Raw genomic sequence first — 15264 nt, forward strand, 5'->3', positions numbered from 1 at the left:
GGACCTGTTGTTCCAGGTGTGAAAGCTAAGACGGAGGTGGTGGACAACAAAGACGGGACGTACACAGTGACCTATGTCCCTCTGACCGCTGGCATGTACACCCTGCTGCTAAAGTACGGAGGAAAGACCGTCCCCGGTTTCCCCGCTAAGGTGATGGTGGATCCTGCCGTGGACACCTCGAAAGTCAAAGTGTTCGGACCTGGAGTGGAGGGACAAGGTGCAGTATGGTCCATCTGAGTAGCTGTGTAGCTCTGACAATATTATCAGCAATTTAACATTTATTCAATGGATGTTGAAGATAACACAACATTTTTAATAGGCCAAAGTATATGCACAGATTTTTTATTAGCCCCCCCCACAGGCACAGAAAACATCACATACAGCTGTTTTCAAAGGCTGAGTGCAGTAACAGAAGCCATGAAGTTAACTGATCTTCAAACACACCTTCCTCCCTCCACTCCTCCACCGCTCTCCAGCTGTTTTCAGAGAAGCCACCACCGAGTTCACGGTGGATGCCCGTCCTCTGACCCGGCGAGGAGGAGACCACGTGAGGGCAGAGGTCAGGAACCCGTCCGGTGCTGTGACCGACTGTGAGGTTACAGACAAGGCCGACGGGACCTACAGCGTCGAGTACACTCCGTTTGAGAAAGGTAACACACCCGCACCTGTGCGCTCAAGCTTCAGCACGTCCAGAAACACTACCCGTGATACTGCACTGAACTATTTTACTGTAGTAGACTCTTCCATACCATGTCGTGGTGTCGGTTTCATCCGCTGCTGGCTGTCCCGGTGTGTATTTCAGGCGTCCACAGCGTGCAGGTTCTGTATGACGACACGCCGGTTCCGAAGAGCCCGTTCAAGGTTTCTGTGTCGGAGGGATGTGACCCCAGCAGGGTGGTGGCTACTGGCCCCGGGCTGCAGCAAGGCCTGACCGACAAGCCCAACAAGTTCAACATCATCACCAGGTACTGTTGGGGGGGTGGGGGGCGGTTAGGAGGAGGGAGAGGACTGTTTGGAGCAGGGGTGGAGTTTGATGGTAGTTTATCAAATTTGAATCCAGATCGATGATCGATGATCGAACCTGCGATTTCAGACAGCGCGATCATGTGATCGCCAAAGCTGCGAGGTTTTTTTTTGCAGTGCTCCTGACTGACCCAGGATCTGCTGTGTTAACTATTTTACACACACACACACACACACACACACACACACACACACACACATGCCGTCTCCCTATACCTGCCCAGCTCACCAATCAGAAGCGGCATGCTGCACGTGGACAGGTCACGTTAACGCAATCAGTGTAACCTGCTCCACCTGCTGCTTCATTTCTGAAACGGCTTCAGCTGGAGCAGAAGCGGAGCGACGGCATTTAATCCCCAAGAAAAACAGCAGCTCGGTCATTTGGGAGTATTTCGGGTTTGAGGCCGCAGACGTGCACCAGAAACGGGTACTGTGCAAAACCTGTCGCGCTAAAGTTGCAACATCCAGCGGGAACACAACCAATTTATACCGGCACCACAGGTATTTGCATGACGACAAAGTCCCGTGAGTCCCAGCGTAACTCCGAATGATAAGAGCAGCCGAAGACACCGGGAGATAAGGCTGTTGGCCAAGGTCATTTGGTAACTGTTGAATTTTGTTTTTCTTATGATTACTTATTTAACGTTGTTTTTTTCTTTGTTTTTTGGAATTGTTTTTTATTTTAAACTTTTTTAACTTTGCTTTTTTTTTTTTGCACTACTTTAAGTTAAGACAGTCAAAGATGCTCTTTTAGTTCTTCGTTTGTAATAACTGCCGTTGGTCAAAGGACAGAATGTATCTGCATGTTTCTTGTTAATAAATACGTTTGAAATCAACTCTTAACTTTAGTTTTCATTCTTGCATTAGAGTAATGGCATTTAATGTTTTAATGGTGTGATGTAATTTTCTGTCATGTTTGTAAATGTTACTGTACATTGTGAATATTACTAAAATCGTTCAGCCCTAGTCCCAAATCTGCTCTGTGTCCAAACTGTTCCACAAAGGGCCGTGTGGCTGCAGGTTTTTGTTCCAGCCAAGCAGCAGCACACCAGACTTGATTCATTTAATCAACTGATCTCAGTCTTCAGACAGTTGATTGGTCAAACTGTGCGCTCTTCATTAGTTGGAACAAGAACCTGCAGCCACACGGCCCTATGTGGAACAGTTTGGACACCACTGCTCTAATATTTAAGAAAAGAAGACAGAAGAGACTATCTAAGGCAGATTCGAAGATTTGATAAAGGATTTGTTTCCTGCAGATCCTCGATCTAGTTATTTTACCAACTTTGGACCTGGATCCAAAGTTGAACCATCAATGAACACATATTTTGTTGTGATGCTTACAAAAATCATCAACTTCAAGTCGAGCTATCGCTGATTACTGTGTGCATTGATCCTTTAACAGAGGGGCAGGTATCGGTGGTCTCGGCATCACTGTGGAGGGTCCATCAGAGTCCAAGATGTCTTGTAAAGACAACAAAGACGGCAGCTGCAGCGTGGAGTACGTTCCTCTCACGCCCGGCCTCTATGACGTCAACATCACTTACGGAGGAGAGCACATCCCCGGTGAGATGATTATTTTTTATTTATTTTTTTTTTTTTTCCTTTTCTCCCCCTTTTTGACCACTCTCACGTGTCTGTGGTTCTCAGCTTCAAGATATTGAACGTCTTTAAACGTCTAACAAACAAACAGGAAGAAATGGTTCATCTGTTGGGGACTTTTCAGCTGTGTGTGTGTGTGTGTGTGTGTGTGTGTGTGTGTGTGTGTGTGTGTGTGTGTGTGTGTGTGTGTGTGTGTGTGTGTGTGTGTGTGTGTGTGTGTGTGTGTGTGTGTGTGTGTGTGTAGGACTGATTCAAAATAAAATACAGTGTGTTCATGGTAATGAAGGAGTATCTCAGCCATTTTAACAGTCACAGAGGAATTGGATATATGAGGCTTTAAACAAACAGTATTTGTTAGTAGATTTTGGTCTTTCAGTGGGCTTTATTGACAATAAGGAAAATATAGGATATAAGCCTTTAAATCTAAATGGATAGATTGTCATTAGAATCTACATTAGTAACTCCCTGAAGATAAATTCTAATCAACTACATAATGTTGTGGCAAGATTTGGCAAAAATCTATAAACTTCAGGCAGCAGCAGCAAAAAAAAAAAAAAAAAAAATTTATCCAGATCTGCTCAGCGTAAATGTTGATTCCCTTACAACACTTTGTTAGCTTTGCTCTCATTTCCGCCTATAAACAACCACTGAAGTTAAAAGATGTGGTAAATGTTTCTCTGTTAACGTTAAAAAGCTGTTGTTGATGTTATTGGCTGATAAAAGGCAGACCGAGTGTTTCGGTGTAATGCTTTTAAGATGTGGCCGAAGTTAAAAAGCCGCAGCACAGTTTAATTGACTTTGTTCAGGAAAAGCTCAGCGTGTTTCCTTGTTCGTCACCTTTCATAAACAGCTGTTGGTCTGTGGTTCTACACCAGGATGAACGTAAGAGCTATAGTAAGAAGTCAGTAGTGAGGCCACTTGCTGTAAGAAGGTAAAAACTTTAAGCATCAGATGTCCGTGATGCACAGTCAGACTTAAAGACTGAATTTGTGACTGTATTTTCTTTATTGATTAATCTGCCTGTTATTTTCTGGAATATTTGATTAATTGTTTTGCCTTTAAATGTCAGACGATAGTGGAAAAATTCCCATCATGCTTTTCTGAAGCCCAAACAGACGTCTTCAGTTTGCTTACTTTGTCTGTACTTTGGCCAGAAAGTTGTCACAACTGAGAAATGTTTGGCATTTTTGCTTGAAAAATGACTGAAACAATCGATCATCAAAGTATTTGTTGATCATTGTTTGAATTCTAACTTGTGCTGTTGGTTGTTGTCTTTAAAGTAGGTCTGTTCCTTTTTGATCCTTTGTTTTTGTGGCTTAAACCAACATTTCCTTTTCCTGTTCTTTCCAGGAAGTCCATTCAAGGTCCCAGTGAAGGACGTGGTGGACTCCAGTAAGGTCAAGGTGTCTGGTCCCGGCGTTGGATCAGGGGTCAGGAACAATATCCCACAATCCTTCATGGTTGACTGCAGGAAGGCGGGCGTGGCCCCTCTGGCTGTGGCCGTCACAGGTCCTAAAGGCGTCGCGGAGCCCGTGGAGGTGGCGGACAACGGGGATGGGACTCACACTGTGTCCTACACCCCGTCTGTGGAGGGACCGTACTCTGTGGCCGTCAAGTACGCAGAGGAGGACGTCCCCCGCAGGTACACAGCAGTACTGCAGTACACAAGAACTAATTTTAAGTTTATTTAACAGGAAGCTGAGTCAGGAGACGTGTTGGCACTGTGCATGTCCGTGTCTGTAGTAACTCGTGTCTGTCATCTCTTCAGTCCCTTCAAGTTTCGGGTTCTGCCGACTCACGATGCCAGTAAAGTGCGAGCCAGCGGCCCTGGACTGACCAGCGGCGTCCCCGCCAGCTTCCCTGTTGAGTTCAACATCGACGCCAAGGACGCCGGCCAGGGCCAACTGAGCGTGCTCATCACAGTCAGTAACACAAAATCACACACAGTTACACACACACAAATGAAAGAAGATGTCACATTAGGTGTCTTCAAGTCAGCTTTGTTTGTATGGTCTTTACAGCATATAATAGACCAACATAGTAAATTGACAGATTGTGAACATATGTGAAGACTATGAACCAAGGTGGAAGAGCAACTCCCAGGTGCTGCCACACAGACAGGACCTCCTCTCCACCATGGAGACCTGGAGGACAGACTCATATCACAAACACACACATAAGGCAAAACCAGTCCTCTCTTTTTATTTTTTTTTTTTCCGTTTCTGTCCCCTCCTCCCACCTCAGGACCAGGATGGTAAACCTAAGCAGCCCAGTATCCACGACAACGGTGACGGTACATACCGGGTGTCTTACATCCCAGACCGTACAGGCCGATACACCATCATCATAAAGTACGGCGGTGACGACATCCCCGCCTCACCCTACAGAGTCCGTGCCACGGCAACCGGAGACGCCAGCAAGTGCACTGTCACGGGTATGTGACCACTCATCAAATGTCTCACAGATTGAATAATCAAAAAAATAAATAAGTAAAAATTGAACACAAAAATATCCTTTGCTCAGGTCCTGGTGTGGGCCCTACGGTGGCCATAGGGGAGGAGCTAGGCCTGGTAGTGAACGCTAAGGGTGCTGGCAAGGGGAAGGTGAGCTGTGTGGTGGTTCAGCCTGACGGCAGCGAGGTGGAGGCTGAGGTGCTGGAGAACGAGGACGGCACCTTCGACATCTTCTACACTGCTCCGGCGCCCGGGAACTACGTCATCTATGTTCGCTTCGGAGGAGAAAACATCCCACGCAGTCCCTTCAAAGTCATGGTGAGGGAGGGTCACAGAATTGCCTGCTGTGCAGTAAACTGTGATTTAAGGGATCCAAAATGGGTTCACGTAAAAAGAGCTTGGAACGTAAGAGCGTCTCAGAGACATGTTGCAGGACTCATTGTTCTTCTTGTCTCTGATCAGATTTTTCTGAAAACTTGAAACTTTTGCACATGTGATGTTTCCTCTTCACTCTGCACTTCTGCTCAGCAGTAGTGGAGAGAGACACCATGAAAATTTCCGCTTACACTCCAAACTTTATGGTTTCAGATGTCTCTAAATATGGAGAAACCTCAACATATATGCACAAACAAAGGGGGGGAGTGTGTGTGTGTGAGGTCAGATGTTAACCCTTAATGTTGTGTCTTCAGGCTACTGATGAGGTACCCATGATCCAAGAGCAGACATCTCGACAGCAACAAGCCGCTCCCCCCGGAGCTGGCTTTCAGCCCTGGGTACCACCAAAACACATGCACACACACACATTCAGATATATTCACATACACACACTTGGGTGAAATGACCCTTTAATGGCCAGTCCGGTTCACACGAACATACAAAACACAAATATAGACATTTAAAGACACAAGTGTATTCTTACACACATACTATATATACACAATTTTGTATACACATATAAACACACACTTAAACATTCACTAGCATACACGTAACTACATATACACATCAACACGTGCACATTAAACCACACATACACACACGCTGCTCCTCTCTGTTGCAGGTGAATGGCTGCTGGTTAAAACCTGATCTCCCTCTCTCTCTCCATTCTAAAGTGTACTCGCTCACTCGACCGCTTTGCTTCCTCCATGTCATTGCTTCTCTTTTTTTTATTTTGTCTCAGCCAATGGGATCGCAGCAAACTTCTAACGTCATTGCATAAATAAACCCCAGGTGTGTGCGAGGTGTGTTGCAGAAGGCGTTGCTGTGGTTACGGGTGTTTGAGGATATTCAGGGGTTTTGTTGTGGTGGTTTCTCTCTCCTCTTCCTCAGTGCACTCTTCATCGCTGTGGCTGCATCACAGAATCAAATCATCATCATCATTATCATCATTTGCTTTCTCTTCCTCCTACCTGCTCCATTGCACTACACTTCCCAGGATGCCCCTGTGTGGGCGGGGCTTGGATGCAGCAGCAGCAGCAGCATGTTTCTAATGCAGGTCGCCGAGAAGGACAGGAAGTTGTTTTTTTTTTTAGTGTCAAACGTTGAAGTCTGTCTCTGTCTCCTCCAGGTGACATCAGACAACTATGAGCCAATCAGCAGCAGCGTTAATGGAAGCGGCTTCAGACCGTTCGACATGGTGATACCTTTCTCTTTCAGGAAGGGAGAAATCACAGGTATGAAACAGACGTATGCTCAGAGTATGTTTTATTTATTTATTTTTTTAAGATATTTAAAAAATAATAAAATAAACAGTAATTGAGGCCTGTGCAAAAGTTTGGACACCCATACTTTTGGGCTTAGTCACACTCAGTTATGCTCAGGTCAGATATTGACTTGTGAGATCAGGTCGCAGGTAAAGTTTTCCTGTATGACCTTTGAATGGATTCCACTAAATATCAGCAAATTCTTTAAGAAAAATTACAAACAAGCAAACAAACGGGGGTTGCCCCATAGCTCAGAAATTAAGACATCAACCATTAACTGCAGCATCACGTGTTTGAGTCCAGCTGTTGCCCAAAACAAAAATATGTCAGAGATACAATGTGAGAAACAGGAGTGTGTTTCTCTCTCTCTCTCTCTCTCTCTCTCTCTCTCTCTCTCTCTCTCTCTCTCTCTCTCTCTCTCTCTCTCTCTCTCTCTCTCTCTCTCTCTCTCTCTCTCTTTTTTTCTCTCTCTCTCTCTCTCTCTCTCTCAGGTGAGGTGCTGATGCCTTCAGGTAAATCAGCTCAGCCACTGATCACAGACAACCTGGATGGGACGGTCACGGTGCAGTACTCACCCACTGAGGCTGGCCTGCACGAGATGCACATCAAATACAACGGCACACACATCCCAGGTTAGCATACAATACACACACACTCACACACACGTCTTTAGCAACATCATCACTGTTCTTTCAGTCAGAGCTCATAGTTGGAGGTTGAAAGGTGAACTGGAGACACCTGGTGTGCAGATGGAGAACTGCAGCCTCTTTCTCTTTGATGTTAATCTGTTGTCAGGATGAAGTGTGTGTGTGTGTGTGTGTGTGTGTGTGTGTGTGTGTGTGTGTGTGTGTGTGTGTGTGTGTGTGTGTGTGTGTGTGTGTGTGTGTGTGTGTGTGTGTGTGTGAGAGTGAGAGAGTGAGAGAGTGAGAGAGTGAGAGAGTGAGAGAGTGAGAGAGTGAGAGAGTGAGAGAGAGAGAGAGAGAGAGAGAGACAGCAGGAGAAAACCATTAACCAGCAGCCTGTAATGTAATGACCTCACAACCTGAGAATCTGGATGGATGTATCTGTGTGGTGTCAAAACTTGTCTAAAGGGTTTGGTTGATGTCACTCTCAGCTTTATTACAGACTACATGGTCAAAAGTATGTGGACACTCAAACATTCTGCCCTCATACAGCTGCATTAATCTGCTGCTGTAACAGCCTTTTTTTTTTTTTTTTTATGGCCCTGACTTTGTTCTTTTGGGCCAAACCGTGCAGCAGCTCACTACATGCAACAGTGAAAATGAAAAGTTATAGTTATTGATATTTCCCATACTTATTGATCCTGAATATTAAAGGACTTGGATCGGGAAGGTCAGTGCCTTGCTCAGCGACACCTCAGCAGCATTCCCAGGAACAGGCATCAGTATACTGTCCTCAAGGGAAGTGAGGACAACTCCGACGGCTCCAACATGTTGTACTAAAGTTGAGTGTGTGTTGCAGAGTCTCCACTCCAGTTCTATGTGAACCATGCCAGCAGTCCCAGTGTCACAGCCTACGGTCCTGGTCTGAGCTACGGTGTCGCCAACAAGATGGCCACGTTCACCGTTTACACAGAGGACGCCTCTGAAGGTATGAGAGAGGGTGGAGGAAAGTTGGTGGTTATTCTGACAATGTCATGTAGCAGTTGTAGTGGTAAAGCTGCACGTTTGTGGCTGCAAAAAAAAACTGGATCAATAATATTAAAACCAGTATATCTACATGTGAATCTCAGGACTAATATCCTCTATCAGATATATTCAGTCTGTCTGACCCACCATTTATCTGTCTGTCCAGGTGGTCTGGACTTGGCGATAGAGGGTCCATCCAAAGCAGAGATCAGCTGTGTGGACAACAAGGACGGGACATGCAGTGTCAGTTACCTGCCCACTCTGCCCGGAGACTACAACATCCTGGTCAAATACAACGATGAGCACATCGCCGGCAGCCCGTTCACGGCCAGGATCACCGGTCGGTCTGCGCACCAACGTACACAAACACTGCTACATGAACTTAGAGAGCATTAATGATCAATAATACAAAACCTTTACGGATGCACTGGAAAACAAATTAAATACCACTCATGTATATTAACTTTGTTAAAACAATATTAAGACAGTTACCTCCAACAAAACAGCAGAAAACAATTGCATGAGATTAATGTTTGACTCTATATAAGATTAGTTTTAAAACCTACCAAATCTCTAAATTTAAATTTTAAATCTTTAATTTTATAATTAGTGGGTCTGTTGGTTCTTGATGAATGCTCTAGTCTGCAGTTCTGGAGGCTCTCTTTGCTGTATGAACATTTAATTTTCATACTTGAGGATCAGCATCAGACCATCGTCTAATCACTAAGCTGATCATGAGAGGAGCTGCATCAGGATCTGTCAGACTCAGCTTAGCAGACTGCAATGATTGACTGATCCCAATTTACACTGGACGCTCTGTAATTAAAGGAATTAGTGTAATTAAATGGCCTGCTGGGAAGCAAATGAAAACCCAGAGTTGTTTGACGTTGGGAAAGATCGTTGGGAAGTTAACATCTGTTAAAGTCAAGCTGAACACAATGAAATGAAGATCTTGTTTCACTTTAAATGTCGTGTGTGTGTGTGTGTTTTAGAGGACAACCAGCGGCGCTCTCATGTCAAACTGGGCTCAGCAGCAGATTTTTCTCTGGACATTAATGAGACTGACCTCAGTCTGTTGACTGCCAGCATCCGGGCGCCATCCGGCCGTGACGAGCCCTGCTTGCTGAAGAGGATGGCCAACAACCACATTGGTAACACACACACACACACACACACACATACACACACCAACATTTTAAAGTGTTTAAAAAATAAATGAAATTCTGTATTTGAATCTGTTCCTTCTCTTTTTCTTCCCAGGGATCTCCTTCATCCCCCGGGAGGTGGGTGAACACCAGGTCAGCATCCTCAAGAACGGTCGGCATGTCGCCAACAGTCCCATCACCATCATGGTCGTCCAGTCTGAGATCGGCGACGCCAGCAGGGTCAAAGTTCACGGTGAAGGCCTCGTCCAGGGAACCACCTTCAACAATGCCAGCTTCGGGGTCGACACACGAGAGGCCGGTCAGTAACACACATATAAACTCTGACAGCTGTCTGTCATTAGCCAGTCAGCATTAGCTTCATATATCCGCATATGTCTGTCTAGGTTACGGTGGCCTGGCTTTGTCCATCGAAGGTCCCAGTAAGGTGGACATCCAGACAAAGGACATGGAGGACGGGACGTGTGGAGTCACCTACTGTCCAACTGAACCTGGAAACTACATCGTCTCAATCCGCTTCGCTGAGGAACATGTCCCAGGTAAAAAAAAAAAAAAAAAAAAAAATGAAAAAAACAGCTTCAACTGTTGGAGAAAGAACTATAATAGTTGTAGCATGCTTTTTTTTAAGACATGACAATGTCTTAAACATCTTTTCAAGGAAGTAGTCTGAGGTAGGTGTGTGTGTGTCAACAGGAAGTCCGTTTACAGTGCGGGTGACAGGTGAGGGTCGTATCCGGGAGAGCATCACTCGACGACAGAAGGCAGCATCCGTCGCCAGCGTGGGGAGTGTGTGTGACCTCAGCCTGAAGATACCAGGTACGCACACGCAACACACACTGTCACATCTGGCTAATCTGAAGGCTTGTTTGATTGGCTGTTTGCCGTGTCAGTCAGAGGAATGTCCACACATGTCTGGATATGACAGGTGCAGTGTCTTAATTTTATCCAACGCTCGTCTCAAACAGTAATAGCAGTGTGTGTTTGCTTGTTTCATAAATCAGTGAAGAAATCCTGAAAATCCGGACACAACATTTAGACTCGACGAAAACATCCTGCGTCGTCACAGCTGCTTCTCCTTCTCTAAAACTGTTTCCTGTCTGAAGTGACAACTTTTCTCTGGTTACTGACTGTAGTCTGTGTCAGCTTTGTCTTTTGTCCTGTCTTATCTTTCTTTTCCTATCTTTCCTTCTATGCTTCCTTTATCTCACTCTTACTCCTCCTTCACTTTCCCTTTTCTGTATTTTTTTCTTCTATTTCTCTGTTTTCACATTTCTACCTTTTTCCGTTTTTTTTAATCCACTTTCCCTTTTCTCCATCTTCTCTTCCCTAGTTTATTCTTATTTTCTCTTCCTCTGCCTTCTGTCCCCTTCTCTAATTGTTTCTTCTCCTCCTTGACCTCATCCTCCTCTCTCCTTTTCCTCCTGTCTGTCTTCCTTCCCCTCTCTGTCCTCTCACCTCCTCTTGGTCATCTTTCTCTCCCTCCAGTGAGCTGGTTCCTCCTGGTCTTGTCTCGGCAGCTCCTCTCTCACACCACCTCCCGCTCTTACTGCTCCCTCTGGTGGTCTGGAAGATCCAGCAGTCGCGGGGCTCGTCCCTCCGCTGCTGTCTCGGATCAGAGCCTCTCTCCTGGGCGCGTCCGGCTCATCTCCGGCCTTTCTGGTCTAGTACTTACAGGCGGCGCAAAGGCAGCGAGGGGTGTTTGGGTTGTTAATGCCCACTGCTCGGTGGGCGGTGCCAGGGTGGAGGGTGCGTTATAGAGCCCTAGGAAAAAAAAAATGCTGGGGTTGGCAGCACAAGGTTTGCAACAAAGCATGCTTTATTAAGTTGCAGCTGATTGTGTTTCTGTTTTCAGCTTTACTTTGTTTTGGTTCAGAGCTCTGCTAGATGGATGAACATCAAACTCCTAAAGAGTGTTATGATGATGATGGTGGTGGTGGTGGAGAGACCTGTCTAATGCGTTACTCCAAAATAACCCATGTGTTTTCAGCAGAGTTGAGTTCTGGTCACTGTGAAGACCACAGCAGAGGACTGAAATCTTTCCCATCAAACCAGTCATCATGCTTTATTATGTTGATTACATGTGTTCAGTCATATGGTCAGCTGTTTCCTTTGTCACGTCTGATTTGTCACCCACAGTCTGTGGGGTGTGAATTCACCTGCTGAATCATCTAGTAGTTGAAGCGTATTTTATTGAACTGCTTGAAAATGACCAGTAAAACTTCTCATTACCAGCTTCCTGTGTTAAAACCTATTTACTCCTGTTCTGTGCAGTATAATTTTGAGGTACTCAAAACTACAAATATCTAAATTACAATAAAAATATAATAATATAGTAATACAATAGTAAGCATCAAACTTGTAGTAGCCACAATTTCTTGCACATTCAATTCACATATATATCATGTCTAATGATAGTGGAAGTGAAAGTTTCCACGCTGTTGAGGGTTCAGCATTGCTAAACTGAAATTGTACAATTATACACTGACTGTGTCAACAATGCATCGTCAGCCCTCTTTGTTCTGATTGGTCAGATTTTCTTTTGGATGAGTAAAGGGCAGTTTGAATTTATGCTCTGTAGGACAAACCAGAACTTCACGCTTTTTAACTGAGACAGCTCAGAATTTGACTTCAGTCAAAAAGCCAAACTTCACGTGTGCTTGAAAGTTGGGATTTTGTCGATATTATGATTAACTGAAAAATCAGATCATCAACACTATACCCTCTGTCTCCGTTTACAGCGATCGACATGAAGGACGTCACTGCTGAGGTCACTTCCCCCTCTGGAGCCAGTCAGCCTGCTGAGCTGGTCGCCGCTGGAAACGACACCTATTGTGTGCGCTTCGTGCCCGCCGAGATGGGCGTGCACAGTGTGAGCGTGAGGTACAGGGGCGTGCACGTGCCAGGCAGTCCATTCCAGTTCACCGTGGGGCCGCTGGGAGAGGGCGGGGCCAACAAGGTGAAAGCAGGAGGCCCAGGACTGGAGGGAGCACAGGCCGGAGAACCAGGTACATACACACTTACGCATACAGTCTCTAATCTTTACACTGACAATGCACACATTGCATAAAATGGATGCATAAAAATCTGGATCACAACCAGATTTTGTGGTATCAACTGCCACAACCACAGAGCTGCAGAGAAGGCCTGAGCCAGTATGTAAGAAAGAGGTCTGTGTATTGTGGATTTGTAGTTTTCTTATCTTCTCTCTCTCTCTCTCACCAGCTGAGTTCAGTATCTGGACGAGGGAGGCGGGGGCCGGCGGTCTGTCCATAGCCGTGGAGGGACCCAGCAGGGCGGAGATCTCATTCGATGACCGCAAAGACGGATCCTGTGGCGTGTCTTACATCGCTCAGGAGCCAGGTAGAGAAAACACACAAGCAGTTTACTCTGCTGACTGTTCATTAATGTATCTCATTCACTCTCTGAGTTACATGTTCTCCTTCCTCCAGGTGATTATGAGATTTCGGTGAAGTTTAACGACCAGCACATACCTGACAGCCCATTCCTGGTCCCTGTCGTCGCTCCGGTGAACGATGCCCGTCGCCTCACTGTTACCGGCCTTCAGGTGAGGCATGAGGAGACACCTCCACACCCAGCCTGCCCTGCCTTGCTAAAGGGCTCCAGGGCACAGTTGCATAAAAATGTGGTGTAATGAATGAAGATAGATCTTTCTGTAACTTAAGGAAGATATAGCGGATGTGAGGGTTTGACTGGTTTGGGTTTTATGTTTGACGAATTATTTATTCTTTTTGTTTTATTAACACCAACATTAAATAGCCCATATCAGCCGAACCCTTGTAGTTTTACAGACGGGCAGTTTAAAGCAATTTTCTTTATGCAACTGGCCTCATGGACGTGACCACAGACAGGCAAACACAGTTTCTGTGTGAAGTTCACAGTTTGGCCTCAGAGAGGTGCTAAAGGAAACTTCAAGGAGTGTAAAATGTGGAGATAGTTCATTCTTTTTTTTGTACACATTCTTAAGAGTCAACTATGGCTCTAACAATTATTTTCATCATTAACTAATTTATTAATGTTATTTATCACATAAAAGGACAGAAAACAGTAAAATATGTCAACTTAACAAACAAGATATTTCATCAAATAAACTTATTTTCTTGACATACACTGAACACATTCTGCTGATAGGAGGCAGATGTTAAGTTTGTTGTGATGGTGACACCTGCTGGTAAAAACATTAGAATTTATCCTCTGTATAAGATAAATGTTCATATTAAACTTAATTGCAGTCTTGCCAGCAGTTTTTGAGATAACTCTCTTGATTGACGTGACAAACCGCCTTTTTGTCAAAACTTTAAAAACTGTGTTGAGTGATGTGATCTCGAACACGGCTGCGTTTTGCCTGGCGCTGGTCGTCCCTCTTTTTGTCTGGTGTGGAACTGCTGGTGTTTCTCTTGTGTTTCATTTAAAGGCTTTTAACAGCGCCATCCGCTCCATCAGCATCATCATCAGCTCCCTGGTTGCCTAGCTACAGCAGACAGAGACGGGCCACAGCAGACCTCCTGCTGCCCTCATAGAGCTTGTAGTTTGTCTATAGCTGTAGATGAACCTCTGCTCTGTTTGGTCTCCAAAGCTCTTATATGTTAGTTAAACCTGAGTCTTATGGTACAGTCAATGGATAATGCATTATAAATGACCTTTCATTAGATATTTAATTTGGCCTATTAATCTAAAATGGAGACAGTTTAGTTTTACTTTTATACATCACCATTGTAAACTGATGGAAACCATGTCATGTTCACTGAGTACTTCCTTCAAGACTGTACCATAACACTGTAGTTCAGTGCCAGTGTCTAACTGCTCTTCAACACTGTGGCCATCTGTCTCTGTCTGCTGGAGCTGCACCAACAGGAGCTCAGGTAAGAGTAGAAAACAGTCAGTAGAATACACTGAGTGAAATGGTAGAAATAGAGCAGAGCATTGAGTAGAAGAGAACTGTGTTTTCTTTGTAACACCTCACATTTACTACTTAATAACGTGTAAAACTGTTTGCACCTGACACTGTGTGTGTGTCTGACCTGGCTAGGAGTCTGGTCTGAAGGTGAATCACCCAGCATCCTTTGCAGTGCGTTTGAATGGAGCGCAGGGGAAGATGGAGGCCAAAGTCCACAGCCCCTCTGGTGCTCTGGAGGAGTGTGTCGTCACAGAGCTGGAAAGAGGTTTGTGTTTATAAGAATGTTTTTAAGGCAAAATATGGCAAGATAAAGAAAAAAAGTCAGAAAGTCGCTACTTAGATTCCTGTAGCTGTTACAAACGTAAAAAATGTATGTGCTGGGAAAGATCTGAGGTTGTGGCTATGGATTACAATCCTTCTGTTCTGTCCTCCAGACAAGTACGCGATCCGATTCATCCCCAGGGAGAACGGTGTCCACTCCATCGACGTCAAGTTCAACGGCTCTCACATCCCAGGAAGTCCTTTCCAGGTCCGAGTCGGGGAACCAGGACAGACTGGAGAGGCCGGTCTGGTAACAGCTTATGGAGCTGGGCTGGAGAGAGGCACAACAGGTGGGTTATCTGCCTGTAATCTTGTCATTGTCACTGGTTCTGCTTTTTTTTTCCTGGAGATAAATTCTTACTTTTAAATGTGAAAATCAATTATACCTTCATGTACATCAATAAAATAACATGGTTTCGGCCCGTTTTCATTTAA

The 15264-nt window shown here is 45.0% G+C and overlaps 1 protein-coding gene across 2 annotated transcripts in view; it reads left to right on the forward strand.

The window, feature by feature from the left end:
- The window catches only part of LOC121179729 (filamin-B), a 56932-nt gene that overhangs the window by 38683 nt on the left and 2985 nt on the right, over positions 1 to 15264 (forward strand). Inside the window, exons 25-46 of one of the 2 annotated variants that reach the window (XM_041034723.1) lie at positions 17 to 217; positions 477 to 650; positions 803 to 965; positions 2429 to 2589; positions 3976 to 4267; positions 4394 to 4547; positions 4870 to 5059; positions 5149 to 5396; positions 5768 to 5851; positions 6646 to 6751; positions 7273 to 7413; positions 8264 to 8392; positions 8597 to 8770; positions 9423 to 9581; positions 9691 to 9894; positions 9980 to 10132; positions 10287 to 10409; positions 12332 to 12598; positions 12816 to 12953; positions 13043 to 13158; positions 14641 to 14773; positions 14943 to 15119. In XM_041034723.1, coding sequence (XP_040890657.1) covers positions 17 to 217; positions 477 to 650; positions 803 to 965; positions 2429 to 2589; positions 3976 to 4267; positions 4394 to 4547; positions 4870 to 5059; positions 5149 to 5396; positions 5768 to 5851; positions 6646 to 6751; positions 7273 to 7413; positions 8264 to 8392; positions 8597 to 8770; positions 9423 to 9581; positions 9691 to 9894; positions 9980 to 10132; positions 10287 to 10409; positions 12332 to 12598; positions 12816 to 12953; positions 13043 to 13158; positions 14641 to 14773; positions 14943 to 15119 — 3687 coding nt within the window. The remainder of the gene's footprint in view (positions 1 to 16; positions 218 to 476; positions 651 to 802; positions 966 to 2428; positions 2590 to 3975; positions 4268 to 4393; positions 4548 to 4869; positions 5060 to 5148; positions 5397 to 5767; positions 5852 to 6645; positions 6752 to 7272; positions 7414 to 8263; positions 8393 to 8596; positions 8771 to 9422; positions 9582 to 9690; positions 9895 to 9979; positions 10133 to 10286; positions 10410 to 12331; positions 12599 to 12815; positions 12954 to 13042; positions 13159 to 14640; positions 14774 to 14942; positions 15120 to 15264) is intronic. The other variant, XM_041034724.1, reaches the window with a different exon arrangement.

Source organism: Toxotes jaculatrix, chromosome 3, assembly GCF_017976425.1.
Source record: "Toxotes jaculatrix isolate fToxJac2 chromosome 3, fToxJac2.pri, whole genome shotgun sequence".
Lineage (NCBI taxonomy): Eukaryota > Metazoa > Chordata > Actinopteri > Toxotidae > Toxotes > Toxotes jaculatrix.